General features: G+C 44.2%; 1 protein-coding gene across 1 annotated transcript in view; it reads right to left on the minus strand.

The window, feature by feature from the left end:
• Positions 1-11,398: 11,398 nt before the first annotated feature.
• LOC118509657 overlaps positions 11,399-21,128 on the minus strand; it is a 45,667-nt gene continuing 35,937 nt past the window's right edge. The window contains exons 3-7 of the mRNA XM_036050617.1: positions 15,778-18,150; positions 15,282-15,426; positions 12,723-12,836; positions 12,027-12,120; positions 11,399-11,726 (exon numbers count right to left, since the gene is read on the minus strand). Coding sequence (XP_035906510.1) covers positions 11,562-11,726; positions 12,027-12,120; positions 12,723-12,836; positions 15,282-15,426; positions 15,778-17,686 — 2,427 coding nt within the window. The 5' untranslated portion in view covers positions 17,687-18,150 and the 3' untranslated portion in view covers positions 11,399-11,561. The remainder of the gene's footprint in view (positions 11,727-12,026; positions 12,121-12,722; positions 12,837-15,281; positions 15,427-15,777; positions 18,151-21,128) is intronic.

Raw genomic sequence — 21,128 nt, forward strand, 5'->3', positions numbered from 1 at the left:
CTCGGGCCCGGGATAATGTAAATGTGTCAACCTGTTAAACCTGTCCCTAGTTCTTAGTGTACAGCAACGGAAGGTAGCTTGTCGACGATTGAGAATCATTCTCTTGTAAAACGTGGGGGGAAAATCTCACTCAGACCAGATCGGGTCGGTAGGAACGGACGCACGTGTGTGTTGCTTTTGGTTTCTGACGTACGTTTTCTGCATTGGAAATGTTGTAACTTTTAAGGTTGAACCGCCCGTCGAAAGAGCGACAGCTGGGAAGAATGCCTAATAGCTTGTGTATGCGAACGAACGTTTACGCACGCCATGTGTATCTTTATGATTTGGGTTTGCGGGAGCAAGTTTAACCGATGACAAATGACTTTGGCTTTTCTTAAATTCCATTCCGGGCTAACTATTGCTGTTAATAGTTTGCCGATGAATGTATTTTTGGGTTATATTCCCAAAATAGATTTTAAGTGACGCAAGAGGACGAATTTTACATACTCCGGCCAGAGGGCCTAGACTTTTTCTTCTTCTTCCTTGGTACTACAACCTCGAGAGGTCTTGGCCTGCCTTTTCTGGCTCCCTGTGAATTGGAGAGGGCCAGACATTAGACATTAGAATTAATTTTGGAATAGAAAAAAAAATCTAATTTTCTTGGATCTTGAGCTTTTGGCACATGCTCCAGATCACAGGACTTACTTTGGATGATGATGAGGTTATCTTAAATCAATATCTGATAAGTAGAAGCATCGGAAATGAATTGGTTTATCATGATTTTATATACTTAAGCGATGGTTAAAGTTCTCAAACAAACTTTATCAAATCACGTATTGAGCGATTAGAGATTATGGCTTTGAGTTAAAGAAGTCGCTTTATCTTCAAGTCACGACAACCCTGGCTATCAAAAGCTATATATAGTTTTGTATAAAAAATCTAAATAAGGGCAGCTCTCCAATTTGAAGTTTGAATTAAAATAATAATAAATTTAAAATATTCAAAAATTTGAGGGGGCAGCGGCACCGCTCTTCACACGGCAGGGCCGGGGCTCAAATCCCATCCAGACCGCCTCTCCGTAAGCAGAGCACTAGACTACTTTGCTACGGGTAAAATTAAGTCACAGAAAGACAGAAATGGCAGACTGAGACCTCTATAGGTTGTAGTAAGGAAGAAGAAGAGGAAATTTAAAATAATATTACCAGGAGCGGTTTGATGGCAGAGGCAACAGTGGCGTCAGTCTTCATACGGCAGGACCTGGAGTCAAATACCATCCCCGGAAGAGGACTGACTGTTCGACTACGTGGGATTCTTAAGTCTAGCAAGCAAGAAATGGCAGGCATGACTTGAGAGGTCGTTTGGCCAAAGCAGAAGGACTCGTAGAATGAATCGTAATCCTAGGTTTGATTACGAAATTGATGATGATGATGTTGGTGATCAACCACCAGCTTCCTCCGATCATCCAATCCAGCCGCCGGGGAACACGTCCCTGGTACCATAGCACTCCTGCCATAGACTGGGAACTGAAACAAACTCTCCGGGGAACCGGAAAAAGCAGCCACATCGCCAATACCACCTTTACGCACCTGATCCGGACAAAATACCACCACCATCACCACATCTACACAGACGGCTCCGTCAATCGGGAGTCAGCCGGCTGTGGGATCCATTCCAGCCTCGAAAATTGCGCCATCAAGCTCCCTAACCACACCTCTATCTTTTCAGCCGAAGCAATAGCCATCCGTCTTGCCGCCGATGAAGGACTTCGGACCGACATCCCGAACGTCATTTTCACCGACAGCGCTAGTGTTCTGGCAGCCCTTCAACACGGTTCCTCAAAAGACCCACACATTCAGCTCCTAGATGACATCCTTCCATCTCCTGAAATAGTCCTCTGTTGGATTCCGGGTCATTCCGGAATCGACGGAAACGAGAAAGCCGACCGTCTTGCCAACCAAGGTCGGCTCCGTCCGGCCGAATCGCACAGCTCTCTTTCGCGCCGTGACGCCATCCGCTTCACTAACGCAATAGTCGCTCAACACTGGAACACCACCTGGCACAACCTAGACCTCTCCACAAAACTCCGCTCCATCAAGCACAACACCGCACCCTGGGACGATCCCGATTCCAGCCACATCCAACGAGTCCTTTCCCGGCTTCGCATTGGTCACACCCGCCTGACCCACTCCTACCTGCTCGAACGATCCAGTCCTCCACTTTGCAGCTTCTGTGGCGTCGACATTACCGTCCGCCACATCCTTACCGATTGCCATGGATACACTACACACCGAACCACCTGCCAACTAGATACCGACCTAGCCATCATACTGTCTCCCGACAAGCAACAGCAGAACCGCCTCATCCGATTTTTACTCATCAGCAACCTGTACCGAGAACTATAAATTTATAGCATAATAGTTTCCAAATTACTAAAAGAATAATAGTTAAGCAATAGTTAAGCCATAGTTTTTACCACACATATGTAACAATAGACAGGAAAGAGGCGAATGAAGTCTCAAAGACCCAAAGCCTCTATAAATAAACGAAAAAAAAAAAAAAAAAAAAGATGTTGGTGATGAGAACGATGATGGTGAAGATGATAAATTTTACACTTTGCACCACAGAAGTCCCCAAATTGAAGCCATTGAAGGGCAAGTGATCAACGGAATAGTTAGTTCCCAAAAAATAAAGTTTTAGCCATTTTAGCTAGTTTTTTTGTTACTGCTTGTTCTTCTTAACATTTCTTGCCTTAACGACCTGTTAAGATCATACCTGACATTTCTGGTTTTCCAGAAATGAGTTGGTTTCCCCTGCAACTGGATAGTCTGTCCTCACTATGTAGGATGAGATTTGAACCCCGATCCTGCCGTGAGAAGATACTAATATATCATGTTTATACTTCAAGTCATTAAAGCAATATATTTTCTCCCAGTTCTTTTGAAATTCCTATTAGCTTATTAGCTAGTTTATTGAAGCAATCCGGTTTGTTTATCGTTTGTAAGTTATAAGTTTTCTCATGTATTAATAAGAAATTCTGGTTAAATACTGTCCTTATTATCTTTCAAAATCGTCAACGGTAGCTTCAGGCGGAAGGAAAATTTTTTGTCAACATCGAGTTTCCGTTTGGCTATCGTCAAGCCTACGTTAGAGTAAAAGCTTACATTAAGTATCAAGCAAACGCACAGCCAAAGAGACAACCACAATACCGACTTCACGATTTAGAGAGCTTTTGTCAAACACTCGAGCATGGTCAAAAGGATTTTAGGTAAATCGAGGTACTGAATGTCCTCGGTCACCATCGCATTGAAAACAAGATCTTTGGAACAACATGTTTTGTCTAGGCACCAGCATATCTGAAGCTTATTTTTAAACCCTGTAGACTATGGATATATTGGTGCTTCAAGGTGATTTGGTTTCCAAATAAACTAAAATTATTTCTACGCCCTCGAGAATGGAGCACAAAAACATACCAACGCATCACAGCGCATGTTTGCCCTGTTTGTGATAATAGAAATGTATATTTTTAGCCAAACTTTGCCCAATCCTCCATCGCACACTGCCGAGGGTTATTAGGTTGAACTGCTGCTGCTGCTCCTGCTGCTGGCCAGATGATATAGCTTCCACATGTCAAGAAGTGGGCAAGCTTCTGTGATCTGTTTTTGTTCAATGCTTTCGGTCATGCATGAGCTTTGGAGAACCTTTTTGGAACAGACAGGTTTCTTCCCATCGCGCGAACCATCACCTACCCCGGGGGTGGCTCCGGTGATAGTACACGGTACACCCGACAGGCATCACGTGTACGGGATACATCGAACAGCTTCTGCTGGTGGTCGTGTGTGTGTGTGCGTGTGTGGTCGAACAGGTGCAACTTGTTGCTTCATTATGTTTTAATCAACACACACACACAACACTTGGGGACGAGCAGAACGAGCTGGCACGGGTTGGCGTAAAAGCAGAAAGCCATCCATGCGCACCGAAATGTTTGATGTTTGAAGTTATAACCGATCCGTCCAATGCCGGGGTACCAATGTTAAGGTGCCGGCATCTCATCAGCGCAGGCATGAGTGAACCAGTGTTTGGAGGTCAAACGTAGCCGGGCGAATAATCAATGTTCGCCGTAATGGGGTTACATGTTGGCCCGTAGCGCCAGCGTTTTGCTAATGTGATGGATGGCGTTGGTTGTAGTAGTTTGTGCTCGAAACTAAACTAACCTTTAAGTATAAGCCTATAGTATCCACTTAAATTACCTTGAAAATTTCAGTGTAAAACTTACCCAACTGCCCTCAAAAAATATTTAACCAAGGCTGATACGGATTTGAAGCACACTTACCTGCAAAGGAAATAGAAAGAGAGATATCAAAAAGTTATCAAAAAAAAGTAAGAGCGATCAGAAAGTGAAAATATAATTAAAAACGGATAAAATGCTTGTAGCAGGAAGTGAAAATGGTTTGCGATCAAAATTAAGTTACATCCGCCAAAACGGGCCGCGGGAGCCGGCTTTTTGGTGTTCCGGAATTTCTCGTGAAAAATGTTTTGCAAAGATATAGATTCGAAAGACAACGCTAAGCCGACGTTTGTTGTGTCCTGCTTGCGATGACGCCGGGCAAGAAAACAAGGCAAATTTTATTCATACAGTGTCGTCCGTTTCTTTCTCGTCGAGCAGGGTGAAAAGTCGCAACGATATGCTCGCTCCGTTACACAATAATATCATTATTAGGGTTTATTAGGTTTCTTCTTCTGTTTGCCAAGAGTTTGGTTGACCGAGGCGCTGGGCAAGCGCGTTGTGATTGATGCGGTACCACACGGTTCAGTTCAGACAGCCTGGGCGAAAGGCAAATTCAATTGAGATATTAATGTAAAATTGATGAAATCTACTCGATGGGAATGCTTTGACCAGTTGCTGGAAGGTTTAACCTAGCGGTTGAGATCTTAATCTCTCGCCTAAGCTTTGAAGGAGGAATAGTTTTCCCGGTAGATATCGGAATTAAAATCTGATCTGGCCCACGTTGATGTCGTTAAAGGCGAGCGTCTGTGAGATAATTACCTCTAATTTTATTATATCTTTGTGAGTTACTTTTTTAAATATTCATCGTATAAACCAATTTAATCAAATTACGTCTACGGTCGTTGTAAGTTTGGAGTTTTCCTGTTTTTTTCTTCAACATGACTATTTATTAAAGATGATTGCGCATTTCGACTGGACATCTTGTGTAAGTGAAGCACAGCCAACCTTCCTCTGCGTGTGTGTGAGTGTTCCTTTTTTAGAGTTGGTTCTTTTCACGGCGGATCTCGGAGAATTTCACATTCTTTCTTCGGCAGGTATGCAAAAATTCTTGCCGCTTCTTGGATGATGGTACACAGGTACAGCATTTTCAGGACGTTTTCGCGGACCCATCCCCTCGGCTGGCGAGGTATTCCGGTGTTTGGTAGTTTCCACCCGCTTTTTACGGAGCTTTTCTAATGGGGAAGGGAAGCCTCTTTTTTGTTGTTTTGTTTCGCTTCGTTGGGAGAGTATTTTCTTTTTGTTTGATTTTGGCCACACGAGAAGAAAAAGAAGAACCTTCACCGCTCCAATTTCTGGTCGAATATTTGTTTGCAAAATGTCTGCGTTACATGATGTGCGGAAAAGGTTGACATTTTTGTTTCATGCTAAGTGGTTAAGTATTTATTGTGGAGAGGAAAAAGTTTTACAGAAAAACTACTGCAGCCCGAGGAAACTTCTCCACTATAAAGACCTGTCGCGACGGACGAAGCTGGGACTGTACAGAACATTTATAGTTTATAGTGTTATAGTAGACTCTGTCCAAAACTGACGAAGCCCTCTTAGCCGCGTTCGAGAGGAAGATGCTCAGAAGGATTTTTGGCCCCGTATTTGTGGAAGGACAATGGAGGAGCTGCTACAATTTCGAGCACTCCATGCAGCGAATTAGTCTCGCCTGGCTTCGGTGAGCTGGTCACGTCATGAGAATGACACCGGACGACCCAGCCCGTAAAGTCCTTTTAGGCCGTCCACACGAACAGTGGAGGCGTGGTAGGCCCAAATTGAGATGGAGTGATGGCGTTGATGCGTCCGCCAGAACGGCCGGGATAATGGATTGACAGACGACGGCGCTAAACCGTGAGCGGTATCGAGGATTGTTGCAGCAGGCCAAGACCGCAAAGCGGTTGTAGCGCCTGATAAGTAAGTAGGTAAGCAAGGAAAATTTTTTAAGTGTTATTTTTGAGTACAATTTGTTACGTGTGTTAATCATCTCTTGGAGGATTTTATTTTTCGTGGGTCAAAAATAGAGGAATTTAAATATTAATGACCATTACCAATTCCTATTCTATATCGACTAATAAAAAATAGACAAATTAAATTGTATGAATACAGGGCTTTGATCCATACAAAGGTAACCTTGCATAACTTAAGCAAATGTTTCATTCGAATAGTGGAATATGGCAAGCCCTTTGTGGACCCATGTACCCATATGATGGAGTTTTGTAAATAGTTAGGGACTTTTTTGAATTTTACGATGGAAGCTTACAATCTGCTGTCTTATGAAGAGGTGGTAATATTTAACAACAATTTTCACATTTTTTTCGTTACAGGGTTTACCTAGTCACTGTGCAATATCAACGTCATTATTCGTTGCTTATTAAACGTACTTCCATTTCGGGCGAGTATTTCCATTCCATTCGAATGTATTTGAATTGTTGAATGATTTTTTACGCAAATGGCACATACAAGCTCGAACGATATGAAGGAAGTACATTTATTTATATTTATAGTTAGACGGCTTGGCGCCGTATTGACATGAAGGAAGTGCATCTATTTAAATAAAATCTTTTTCTTTGATCTAAAGATCTCTTAGGGCATGCTTGCCATTTCTAATTCACTAGACTTAATGATATCACGTAGCTGGGTAGACTACGGAGGAACGGTCCGGGTGGGATTTGAACCCCGGTCCTGCCGTGTGAAGATCGGTGGCTTCTATCATCTGGCCACCCAAACATTTATTTGTTTAAAATAGATTTACAGCAGTAATAATACATTTTAAATATTATATTAATAAATTAACTATATTTTTACATCATAATATGGTTTATTGGTAACTACAAGATTGAGGGATTTTCCATTCTCAAAAAATCATAGATGGAAAAACACTCGGATGCAATTGAAATGCTCGACCGATATTGAAATAAATTTCAAGACCGACGAAATATGCCGTTACGATCGCAAAGTGATTAGGTAAACCCTGTTTAAACTCGTTTGATTGTGATGATGATATTTTCTCTATTCATTTGAAATGTTTTCATGAGTGATTCAACAATTCCATCATATGGATCAAAAGTATGTAACTCTTTGATAAATTTTCGGTTATGACCTACGAAGAAGAAATAGTAGAAAAGTCCTGAATCTTTAATAACATCGGGAAGTATTTGGGCATACTATCAAACCAGTAACTGAAAAGATAATTCCTGCGAGCGAGGAAAAGGTTTATGTGGGAATCGATATCCAACCTAACAGTGTGAAGACCAGTGCCGCTAAAGTCTACGCCACCCGGCAACCTCAAGAAACGCTTGCTTGGTGGACATAAAAACTACCATTTAGAAACGGTTGAACGGTTTAGTTTGAATTTTACGATTTAAAATCGTACGTTAGAAACAGGCATAGTTTAACGAACCTTTCCAAATAGTAAATTATTATTAGACGCAGCTGAAAGCAAAGAGTGTTCTGATAATTCCATCGCATAAATTGTGCTTGATTGCTTAACTGCGGCACGCCACGCCAAGAGTGTGAAGTCAACAAGTTTATGTTTTGAGCCGTACACACAAATGGGTAGAGGGCACTTTATTCGCCACTCTTGGTAACGATCGGCAAGCTCTTCCGACGCCGAATGGCTTTCTTAGCGTGATACATTTTTCTTTATAAAAGGGTCCGCCAACCACCGTCATGCCGTGATGGTGGATCCGAAAAAAGAGATAGAAATCAGCAACTACAAAAACACAGTCTAAACTCAAACAGGTGGTCGATCAAGTATAGGACTGCCGCTACTGATACTGCCACACCGCAGGAGTTTGTTTTTCACGCTTTTTCACTCAACCACTAAGCCGTTTTCTTGTTGAAATCCTCCCGGGGGGAATGGTTCGAAAGGGAAATCACTGTCGGCGCGCGCTCTGTGGTATGTCGCTCTGTTCGTGTGAGTGGGGGGGTTTTCCAAGGGGTTTGGCGGTGGATTTGATGGTCTCCTTCACGGCTGGAGAGCTGATCCGGTGAAAAGGAGCCGGGCCAGGAGGAGTCCGATATGGTCATGGGACCCCATTGTTTTTTTCCCTCTGTTTGCTGTTGTTCTTTCTACCACACCCACTTCTGATGTGAGCTGTGTCTTGGCTTTTCCTTTTGCTCGTAAGCCACTTGCTAGCGAAACCCGAAAGCAAGGGAAATGAATAACCGATGGTTGGGAAAAGCTCCTGTTCACGCGGCGAAGCAAATGCCACTTCCAGTGTTGTTTTTTTGCACTGTTTTCTACCTTTGCACGTACCGGGAGGGTGAAGCAAACCGCACAACCGTGGCCGAGTGCAGTTCAATCGAACCCAGGCACACTGTTGCTGAATATTTATTCCGTAACTCCAGTTCAAAGCACTTGCGAGTAGTGGCGTCGGTGAAGTCGTTTTACTAGTGGAAATGTAGTAGCATCTCAGAGTGCCCGCTTGGACCGTTGGCTTGTACCAGTGGTACCACCATCGCTCTTGGCACACGCATGCACACACATCCCCACACAGTCACAGTAGATTGGGGGGAAAAAAGTTTAGTTGATTTTCATGATGGTTTTGGAGCATTTCTCTTCATTTCGGACCATTTCTGGTGAAAACTCATCGAGCGGCCTGGCCGGAGACGGCCGAACTGTTTGAGCTGCTAAGTGGGTGGAAGGGGCGTTCCCGTTATCCCACCGTTATGCTGGTGGGCGTAGAAAGCGTAATATGATTGTGCGCGCCACGCAAAAAGCATGTGTGTATCGTCTAATGAAGATAGATCTGGGATGATGACGGTCCTCGGTCTCGGTTTGAGCTGGTCAACAAAACTCGCACTAGTGTCATTTCCCCCCCCCCCCTCCCCAGAAGGCTCGGACACTTTGCCGATGTCCTCGGCGACAGGGCGTCTTTTCGGGAAGGACACCCAGCGGTGAGCCACCGTTCTGTGGTGCGTAAGCACTGCTGGGGCGAGTTTTAGCTCGCCGACATGGTGAACAAAGTGCCATTAAATTGCTTTTATTTGCTTGCGTCTACATCCGATGAATTAATGTAGGAAAGATGAAAGCATTATTCACCCGGACCTTCGGCTGACCCAGCGGATGAGCCCGAACGCGATGAGGCTGGGTTGGTGGGTATGCTCACCCCGAGCGTCTATCTCGTTCGGTGCTGCCAAATACAGTGACGAACGACGAACGGTTGGACGTGTTGCCGTGCTTCTGCCACTAGCGTCACCGATATGTGTGGAAGTAACAGTTCTCTCTGCATGCTACGGTAGCCCAACCTGGGGCTAGGAGGATTTGCGACCGAACTGTTGCCGAAACCGGCAACGCCGGTAGGGAAAACCCGAACGGTAAGATGCTCAGGATCAACAGGAAATTGGAAAAGTGGTTTCTCGGATATGTACGTTTCGCCCATACGACACAACCGTTCGGTGTCGCCGGAGCTGTTTTTTTTTCTTGTTGTTGTTATTAATATTTACTTTAGCTATTTGCCTCCTGGGGATAGAATTCGAAGATTAAACGGTACCGAAATTCCGATCCCGCCATTGCTCCATCCAAACTTTCGATTATTGCGCTGACGCGCGGGTCGTATTTTATGTTGGTACAATATTTCAAATTACCTCAACCGACCGAGAAGACAGCCACCGTAGCAAAGCTATTGCGACAAGCAGGGCACATCGACAGGCAGGAGATTATGTGGGGCGATGACGATGCACGACAATTTGCAATAGCAGCGCCTCGTCGGTTGTCAACTTAAAGCCGACAAAGCTACTGGCGCGTACGATAGGAACGTCTCAAACTGTGAAGTATGATCGACGTCTCTTGGTTGAATGATAACAGATTGAAATTTGTTTTTTGTTTTTTTTCTTTTTCTATAGAACGTTTTCTGAAGACGCATTGATTTATAAAGGAGTGAGCTGATGTTTTGACTAGGTGGGGTAAATCGAAAGGCTTTCAACCAAATGGCGATTGATCTACTGAATGTGGAAATGTTTGCACTAGGTAAATATTTCATCTTTCATTGCATCGTTCTGGTTTATAACAGTTTTTTGATTCGTGTATTGTATTTCTGTACATGCTCTTATACATTACATTATACATTAATATTTATTAATGTAAGTTGTTTGAAAAATGGAGGTTATGATGTGGATACTTAACGAAATGCGTACATGTCGTAAGTATAAACGTAACGTTTTTTTCCCAGTTGCTAGCCTCTTTAAACGATATATGTTTTATCCATTTTTGTAAGAGTTTTCCAAATTTCGGTTTGTATATTGAAAGTATCGGTTGTAGTAATTTGATCACCCCCCTTATACAGGACTAAACATTCAGCTTCGGTTGAATGAATTGATTAAGATAGCTATATTTATTCGCATTTTGATTTTATTCATTTGAAATTTGTTTAACCTTTGAAACATTAGGAAAAACATTATTTAATTTATTTTGAGCATGCTGACAACATAATTAATATTTATATTAATATTATTAATATTTAGCTCGAATGGTAAAAAAATGCGAAACAATATTCGTATCGCTCATTGTTTATCAAGCATTAATTGCGTGAAACCGTTTAATTACATCGTTTTCCTTCATATAATTATTTCAAAGAAGCTATTAGCAAAATTACGTTTTTTTGCCAAGCTAAAGATTACACTCCAACAAATAACGACATTTTACAAAAGACCAGGCGTCTCCATCTCAGCGCAATGAAAGACTACGCGTCTCCATCGTTCGCCCTGGTGAAACACCAGGCACCTCCATTAACGTGCATCGTTATGTCGACACTGAAGATGGAACGACAAACTGCTCTTATCTTGCATCATAATTGACCTGTTTAGCATAACAATTGGTACGGCATGCTTCGGGAGAGGATTACTCATGTTCACTCATACGGGGTACGATTTTCCAGACCGCACACTCCAAACTCTCGCGATAGATCCAAACGGTATTGTGAGGAAAACTAAACGACATTTTCCCCTCCGGAATCATTCTTCCGCAAGAGTGTTGAGACTATTGAACTCTCAAAATGGTTTCTGCTGAGCGAGCATGAGAGTGAATTGTTTTGAGCATGCGCAGAGTCGCTCACAATTGAAGCTTTTGCTCTCTTGCTCTTCAAGAATTCAAATGTCTCTGAGCGGTTAAAACACATCCGCTGTCAGAATAAGAGGTAATGTGAGGGTTCTGTGAAATTTGCTTCAAGGTGGGAAAGCTTTACAATCAGTTGGAGTACAGAGCGTCGCTGGTGCACAGCTAGCGCCACACAGCGACGAGTTTACATCGGTGAAAAACAACTTCAGCTCGCAATAGTTACGTCCTGCAATTATCACTTCGATCGGGTATTTCGGTTTAATGAAGGTTTGCACTGCCGCGCCCGTACTTACCCATATCGTCGATGATGGGAGCCATCCGCAGTGTGATTCCAACTAATAGTAGGCACATAATCAGTAATAGGCATGCGGTCGCAATGATTGTCCATCTGGCACGTTGCGGCAGATCGTCCGGGTCTATCACCTGGCGGAAGAGGAAGGAAAACTGGAATGAGTCGCAGCAAAACAGATGTCAGTGTTGGTAATCGTGGCTGAAGCTCGGGCCGTTTCAACGTATACGGCACGTCCTGTGCGTGCGACTTGACGTGACCGTGACTTGACGAGCCATTAGGATTAGGCTCGCGGTCGCGCTACAGGTTTCTGGGCGAAGGTGTAAAATCTGCTACCACACGTACAGCTCCAACTCGAAAAAAAAAGAAACCCACCCTTCTAAGCCCTGATGATGACGGTGAAAACGATAAAACATCCCACCCGGTCGGCTTACCTTTACGCTTTGGTCGTCCAGGTCGTGCACCAGAATTTTGCGCTTCTTGTGTCTTTTCTTCTTACAGTGTCGATGGTGATGATGATGATGTCTGCTTCCGGGATTTACGTCAGCACCGCGTGCATGTAAAAGGATCGCCGAGGTGAAAAGAAAAGAATGAACCGTGAGATAAAAGTTAATTGATTTTGCTTGTTTCTTTTTCCCGGTGCTCGGCGCCTGACCGGCTGGCGGAGAGCTTGCGATGCTTATGCCATTTTTATTAGTTCATCTTGCGATCGGGTTTACAAAGGTGCTGGTCGTGCTGGTGTTCGCAGGGCGAGAGTTTTCCACCGGTACGGTTGAAGCCAGCAGCAGCACTTCGGGGACAACCAGCGCCATAGGGTGCTTCTTGGCGTCAGAGTCACCGGGGAGTCCTTGTTTGCCAACACGGCCCTGAGATTCGGTCTCTCGAGTGAAGTACCATCCGAGTAGTAGGTCTTCAACCACACTCTACTAGACCCGGCACCGGCAGCTGTTTCTTCGTCTCGTATCGATCCGGGATGGCTGGCGGCGCTTACAGGCGACGTGTACAGGTGTACGGGCTTTTCGGTTTCCGGTGAAAGCAGTATGCCGTACCGCATCCAGCATCAGTCCGGACGTTGAGGTCCAGAGATCCCGGGCACTTTGTGCTGCTCGTTATCCCGAGCCAATTCTTACCTGTGTTTATGCTTCCTCCTATGCTCAGGCACTATTGAATCCAGCTCCCCGTGACGGTCGGATTCAATTTGCAGTGAAACATCGTACATGAAGTCTTCGTCGTAGGGGAATTGACTACGGTGTGCCGTCGAGTTGCGGGACAGATTTCGTTGTTGGGGGTTTTGTGGTCGGTGCGGCAAGCGGGACAGGCAGGCAGGCAGGCAGGCAGGTGTGTGAGTGTACATGCGAGGAACATTGAGAGAAACAGATAACAAGGTAAGCGGTGAGAGACGAGTTCGGACGAAACGCATGGACGCTGCTCAGCATGAGTGGAGGAAACGAGCCAAACCCCCAGAACACGGTGAACGGGTTTCTTCAGGGCTAGGGCTCATAATAATTTCTCATGCGTATGGCTCCATACACAACCACGCACACATGCACGGATACTCTTCCTCGATCTAATGTGGTAGGAGTGCGAGTAAGCCCTATTCAACCATCCATGGTTGCGTATCGAGGACCAGACACATAACTGAGGTGCTCTCGTCCAAAAAACCGGGTAATTGAAGAAGTTCCGAACACTGTGTCTGTGTAAGGGCTGTGGAAGTTACTGCCGAGTAATGCTCGAGATTTTATTGATAGCTTTTGGCTTAACCGGAGCTTCACCCAAGTACACCAATTCGTATCCATCCTAATGAAGGGAAGTAACACAAATTAATCTGGTTCTGATTGTAATTAGCGACCAAGTGCGTGAATCAGCATATTTCCTGATCAAGCACATTCGGGTTACAACTTCTGGGTGCGTCATGTGCGTCAGAGTATGGTCGTTATATACTTGCTTTTGAATGTGTTACAGAGACGTGATTTAAAGATATTTATTGCCTTGAGCTAGTGAGCTGAGTAGAAAAAAATTATAGCATCATTATGTATGCAGTTGTACTTCGATTTATACATTTTTATCATTGAGATGGGATACACTTTGTTCATACATCACTTGATTTATCTAAACCAAAGATTTTAATAAAAATACGACGTTAACACTTGTCTAGAGAAAAGTATGAAGGATGAAAAAAATCTCTTCACCAATTTTGACAAATGAAAAATTCCAACCATTCAAAAAAGATACAAATAGATTTTTAACCTCTAAAATTATAAAAGGGTTCCAGGGTACTGAAGCCAACTTCTTTATATCAAACCAAGTTTTGACAAAGAAGGACACCCAGCAGGTGATCGAATTACGTTTGACCGACACATACCAGTCGAATTATATGTAAAAAGCCCCCCCAACTCCTCAGACTTCTCGACTATTTTGCTCATGACGAAGCTAAAAGAGATTTGAATAAATCACCGAGCTACACAAAAGTTTAGTTAAAAACATAAATAATATCTGTTATCACGGCTTTTTCCAAGAAGACAGTAGACAAGGCTTGATCCAGGTTACGGTGCCGGAGCGTGGCAGTTATCGATGCAGGATTGTCATATTTGGCTTGAACAAAACATATTCTAAATCTCACCCGTACAGACGCATTATACTAGTTCTTGCAGCTGCTTTTGAGGTGTTATGGATGAAATTCGATATTAAAGAATGTTGTTTGTGATAGTATGAGTGAGATTATTTATCAAAAAATCGTACATCATACATGTTCTTAATGGGAAACTAGAAAAGGTTTTACCATATAGCTAGATAGTCAGCCCTTACTACAGCCTGAATAAGATTCAATATACGATCTTACCGATTTAAGTTTCACATTTAATAATTATTCAGTGTGCATTGAATTGGGGTGTGATGATACCGGGGGCTGTCAAGTATTATTATCTCTGTTAAAAGGAACTAAAAAAGCGCTTTTACGATGGTTTGTGCACACATCAAGGCGGGACGAAGATAATCTACTAAATGATTCTGATTGTTATTTTAAAGCCAATAAAGTTAGGCATGCCACAAGGCATGATTCCTGTTGCAAAAGTTCTTGTTTGTGACATCTTGTCAATTTTTTATTCTCTTATTCCTAGAACATTCCTATTATCTCCCAGAACAAACTTCTAATTGGAAAAATGTCAAACCAAGTGGGAGTATGAAACTTTACCACATGGATTAGCTTATTACCCGAGGACAGTTTAAAGTGCCTCAATCTTCTCTGAGTATCTCAATCTGCGTGAGAATTGTAAATTACGTGAGACCAGATCGTCGTGCAACTAACTTCTCTATTATGTTGGAATATTAACTGTCAAAGTACATTTGAGCTCGCTTCAGACAATTTGCAATATTGCATTATATTTATCATGAAAATGACCTAAAACGAACATCGAGCAAAACACGTCATGAGTACATGAACATGTAACTACCGCAAAGCATGAAATCCGTGACGCTACGTGTATGAAAACCATCAATCACACCAACAGTGCAACTTAAAACCTGAAGTGTGAACAGAAAGTTACAATACTTTGTCTCGTGTGTGGTGCAGCCCTTATGTCACGGACGAAGACTTCTACCACTACCACACACACACGCACGAGATAAGTGCTTTTCCCGCATAAGTTTGTCAGTTACTTTTCGATTGACAAACTTCCCGCCGTCATACTTACAGAGGTTGGTTCGGAGGACGGCTGAGGATGCAATGCTGGAGGCCACTGCCGCCGACGGTGCCGCCCGCTACTCCCGCTCCCGTGCCGCTGCTCGTCGACGGGAACACAATGACCGGGTCCGAGCATCGCTTCAAATATTCTAGAACAGGAGGATGAGTAGAAAAGTTACTTTGAGAACATCGACCGTTCCAGTGACATCGACTTTTGTTGGTGATGGAGGTGGTTGTGGTGGTGGTGGTGGTGGTGGTGGTAATGATGGATGCGGACACGTCCGTGCAAACGTGGGTGGGTGCCGGCAAGGGGCATAGGTGCTGCATACAGGAGGAGAACCTCACGAAGAAGATGATGGCAACGGGGAGCTGCAACAGTGATATGATTGATCGGAGGATCTTTGGAGCTACGTCAAGTTTCGGAACCTACCCGAACTAGAGGGAACTGGGTGCTAGAGAGCACACTACACACGTACACGATTAGTACACTTTACCGTCATACTTACTGTACTTCCGTTTGTTCAGTTTCTCCTCGTCGCTCTCGTTGATGTCGTACCCCATGATGTAGGAGGAGTAATCGTCACCGTGGCCATAGCCACTGCTCTTCCGGTGATGGTGATGTTCCTTGGCGCTCGATCGCCGTGTGCCGGTGACGGTTGGCCGATAGTGCAGCTCCACATCGCAGCTCGACTGTTTCAGGAAGCTCCGAGGCTTACGTTGCGGCTGATTCGTTGACTGATTCGGTTGAGCTGGGCCAGCCGGCAAGGGCTGTATGCAGGTTCCCGTCGACACCGTTGCAGAGACACCGTCACCGGCCGACGAGGGTGCGACTGCGCCGGATCCTTTGCTAGCTCGCCGGGAAGGAATGGGCGTGTGAGCGTCGGAGGAAGGATGAGCCTCACCGCGACAGAACGCATCGAGCAGGATCGACGGGGATGAGGGCCGATGCTGGCGAGTGTTGGCGAGGTGGTGCTGCTGCAGCTTGACCAGATCACTAACCGGCGGTGAATGGCGTGCAGTGGATGCTATCACAGGTAGGTTGGATGCCGTCAGCTGGTTAAAGCTTTCGATGAGTCCCAGCGGAGGCGAAGACGGCGCCTCTGGCTGTGGCTGCTGCTGCTGCTGTGCCGACGCGGCCCGACCGATGGACACCGCACTGGCTGAATGGTTGCTGCTGTGGGGCTGCGTTAATTTGTTTCTCTTACTAGCGCTACTACTACTGCTATTATCGCCTAGAACTAGTGCTGACTTCTTGCTGCCGACTGCCGCCTGGCCGACCGGCTTGTCCTTCACTATCACAGTGGAGTTGTTTTGTTGCTGCTGCTGCTGCTGATCCCGATCCGACTGGCTGAGATCCACCACGAACGAGGTATCACAGTCGATGGCACTCGCTTTGGTCGACGACTTTGTCTGCTGGTAGGTGGCCGTGCTGAATGTCAGATGGCGTCCCTCGGCCGCCGGCTTCTGGCGTGGCAGTATCGGGCTGTTCTGGGCGCTGATCGATTTCGCTTCGAGCACCCGCAGTCGGTTGGCAACGGCATTGCCGGCCGACAGGTACGACCCAAGGCCGTACCGAGACCGGGTCGAATTCTTAATGATAGATATCGGTTCCGACGCGATGCTACGCCGCATATCGGACACATCGCTAACGCCGTCCAACTCAATCGAAACGTTCGTCGCACTGTCCTCCATATCGTAGTGTGCGCTGAGCGGATCCGATTCCGGCTCGATCTCGATAGAAACCGGCTCCAGCAGGGAGGACTTCCGGGGTGCGCTCACAGCCGCCCGGCCACCCGTTCTACGATTCTCCAGCGATTCGGGACTTTTCGTCGAAACGGATTCGGCAACGGACATCCTGGACCGGGTACCGGCTGCAACCGACTCGCTCGCCGGACCATTGCCATCCTCCCCACAGCTTCCGGGCTCCAGGCTCGCCGTTCTCACAACCACATTCCCATCCGCATCGACCAGCGACGAAAGGTCACCGATCTCCACTATAACCTCATCAACGCCATCGCTAATGGTGAAGTTTTCCACCGCAAGGGACGCTTCCGGCAGTGTGGCCCCATAGCTATAGCATCCAACGACGTCAACCCCATCACGCAGCGCAGTTCCATTCTGCTCCGGACATAACGGCTCACCGGCCGCGTTTGCACCGTTGCTGCTGTTACTATTACTGGCGGAAACTTCCCGATGGCAGCAACTGCCCACACCCGCCCCACCCGACGATACCTTGCGGCCGAAAAGGATACGCCGCAGGAGGCGTGACTTTTTGTGCCGTTTCTTCAGCTCACACTCACGCTTGATTGCCAGTATCTTGTTTTCGACGAGCGTCGAAAAGACGGCCTCGAATTGGATGGCCCGGTTCAGGTCCTCCAAGGTGCCGTTCGTGCACACGCCCTTGTCCACCTTCATCGTTGCAGGGGGCCCGGGGCCGTCCGCCCGCTACCTCGCCGGAGGCCGGATGAAGGTCACAAACGGACGATTGCCTTTGCCAGATTTGTTACGAATCGCGTTACGAACGCTGGTGAGCCGTGTTCAGCGCTGGCGTATCGCAGCGAGACCAAAGTTCTTCGAGGCTTGCTTGCTTGCTTCGGTTATCTGTGATGTGTGATTTTTCGCTTGTATTTCGTCCACAGTTCTTTGCGCCACATTTGATCTGGTGTGAGGATGTGAGGATGTGTCTTTATGATGTCAGCGCCTCATTCTGTATCCAACAGCGTGTGCTCTTTTCTTCGCTGTGGGTGCGTTTTACTCGAGTGAAACCTACATTAATTTGCATATCAATGGAGCAGTGGAGCCGAGAAGTGTTCCGTTTGTCCAATTTACTTCTCAGTGAGAACGGTTGAACAATGTATGGAAGAAATGAAGAAAACATCCTGAAAGAGAGAGAAAGAAAGTGTAGAGTGAGAAAGAGGAGTGATTTACAGGTTTGAAAATAGTTCCGACGGTGATTAATTTTAAAAATCCCATCGCACAGCTACTCAAATGTGTCATTGAGGGGGACATGTTTGTAATTACATCAAGAGTGAAAAAATCCCAGAGCTTTGAAGTCCGATTCAGCTCGTGAATGAAGATGAAAGCAAACGAAGAAAATGGATTGCGGTGGTAATGTTCCTCATTTGTGAGACGTCATCATTATCATTCGTACTCGAATAATTTGCACCATGGAATGAAGTTTTCTTATCTGTCGGACGTTGATTGAAAAACTTCTTCCATAGCTGGGCTGTGCGTTCGGAAAACTATTCTTTGGCAAGGCAAAAGTACAAAGGAGAGTAAGGGAATAATTACAAGCTGCTTCTCTTTTGTTTTGTCATGTTCAATGAACATGTTCATAAGATGAAATTAGGCTTTTTATGTGAGTTTTAATGGAAAAAAGAATATTAATTTTACATTTGCTTCCGTCTGTATCCTCATAGTTTCGTATGTTTTAAATTCGTCTGATTTATTCAGTGACAGAAAAGAGAATAAATTCAGTTTTTTAAGTCTACTGCTCTCGATACTTGTACAAAGTATAACTAAACCAAAACAGCAATACGGCCAGGCCGTTCTTTATGAATAAAAAAAACTAAACAAAAATTTGGCAAAATCTTCTTCACCTTCTTAACTTTCTAGAAGAATTATGTTAATATTGAATAACTATCACAAAACCGAATGAAAATTAAAAATACATGAATGTAGCCAAAAATCGAAATGAAAAAAGTATAGCTTTTTAATAACAAAAAGGCAAAGACCAAACACTGCGATTTATTTTTTCGTATTTTTAAATAAGTGAATAGTTTAAGTTACTTATTAAATATATTTTGCTCATAACAATACGGCTTCAAGCCGTCATAATTAAAAGATTATCTTCACAATAATAAAAAGACGATTATATAGAGCGTTTTTCCTATAATGCTAACAAAAATTTACACAAAAAAACTAATTTTATAAATTGAAAGTAGAATGAGCGTTCTTCTTCTTCTTCTTGGCCCAACAACCTCGAGAGGTCTCGAGAAGTTATAACGGATTATTTCATAATGTCTTAAACTCCTCCGAGCAAGTAAAAAAAAAATGGCGAAGCTAAGCAGAGCTGGTGCGTCAAATTTATTGTTCATCAGCCCACCCACAAACAGGCACTGAGCTGTCGAGCATCATACTGCCAGCAATAGAAGTCCCAGTGGCAGCCATTGAGTTTCGTAAAATTAGCGTGCGTCATTGATCGCACTCCATGGGAGGAGTCTAATAACTAAATTGCTTAGCATTCTGCTGATTTTTTTTTTCTTCAATTTAACACCAAATTTGGGCTGATGGGCATCAAACATTATTAGCATATTCTAACCCTGAATGAAAAGTGCATTATCGTAGTGGGATTGCGAAGCTATTTGGCTACTAGCCACTGTCATAAGGGCTAGCATCTGGTCATAATGGCTAGAACAGTTAATTATATTTATTATAAGAGGTTCAAGGCTGAACGTCTTGTTATATGAATCTCCTCACCCGTAATACATTCGATAGGCAGGAGCAAACAATGAGTAGTCAAATATGGTAGTCTAATAGGAAAGGAAGAGTAGATCCTTAAAAAGAACATTGCTTGAAATTCTATTCCATTTCTGGCTTACTAGACTTGGTAAGCTCATGTAGTAAGATGATTAGTCCTCAATATCGGGGGAACTGTCCGGATGGTAATTGAAGCTCGGTCCTGTCGTACGAAGACTGGCATCGCTATCGTCTATACCCCCCAGCGGTGATTTCTTCACTTATTGAGTCTACTTAATGAGTTCACTTTACTTCAAAAACGTTGGTGTAATGTATTGAATGAAGAAAGTTGTGTTTTAGAGTTTGATTTCTTTCTTACAAATATTCACATACAGCTGACTGTTATTTGACGCAAACCAGCAAAACAAACAGAACCAACTAAAACCAATTTGATTTCAATGTGAATTTATAAACATTGAGACAGGAAGTGAGTGTATCTGCGTAGCGTTACTTATGAAAACAAACAGAATGAAACCCCAGAAAACCCTTCAAACAATTCGTTCCTTCCTGTTTTGTTGATGGAGAATCAGCAAAAACTTTCACTTATAAAGTATAGTCTACTTAATGCATAAGAGTTTGCTGAACACCATTTTACTAACATAGATTAATTAATTCAGTCGTTCTTTTCCCGCTCAGTGTCACGTGCAAGCAAAGATCCTCCCGGGAAGGGTTTCGTTTACATTAATGAATATAAATGAGGTGCCAACATAAATACGAATAATTGAACCAACAGTTTTGATAAACATTTCGATGTGATTGATTCAGGGTGATTCATATTCGCTTCCTTCTTCCGATGCTTCTATCGCACTTCCACGGTCCTGGCAGCTAGCGAGTGGAGAATTTGATCACGATTAATGACATCGCGTTTAGAGGGTTTCGAGGGATCGCCACGTGGATTGACTCTGTTTTCACGCCGTTGGAAAAGTGTTTGTGTGTTGTGATGGTTAATTATTATAAGGTTCAATTTATTTTAATTATAAGCTGATAAGATGCAACTGTGGAAGAAGATATAAAGTTGAACGGAACGGTATACTGTAACATGACAAATGAATGCTCAGGATTGAATTTGACCTAAACCACGTTGGCAGGGTTCGTTTAAGGAGAAAGAACATTTCTTTGTAATTTGATTTAGTAAACAATTCATGAACTTTTCTACACCTAATCGAGAAAAACATACTTTTGTCTCATAATTTTTATCCCTACTAGGCCATTTTGTACCAAAAACCATGCCACCATCTGTCAGCGTTTATGGGACACCACCGAACAAAGCAAATGAGAGATCGCTCAAACTACCCAATGGGGCGTGTTCGTTGCCCTTCCCAGGCACACGATTTGATGA

This window comes from Anopheles stephensi, chromosome 3, assembly GCF_013141755.1.
Source record: "Anopheles stephensi strain Indian chromosome 3, UCI_ANSTEP_V1.0, whole genome shotgun sequence".
NCBI classification, from domain to species: domain Eukaryota; kingdom Metazoa; phylum Arthropoda; class Insecta; order Diptera; family Culicidae; genus Anopheles; species Anopheles stephensi.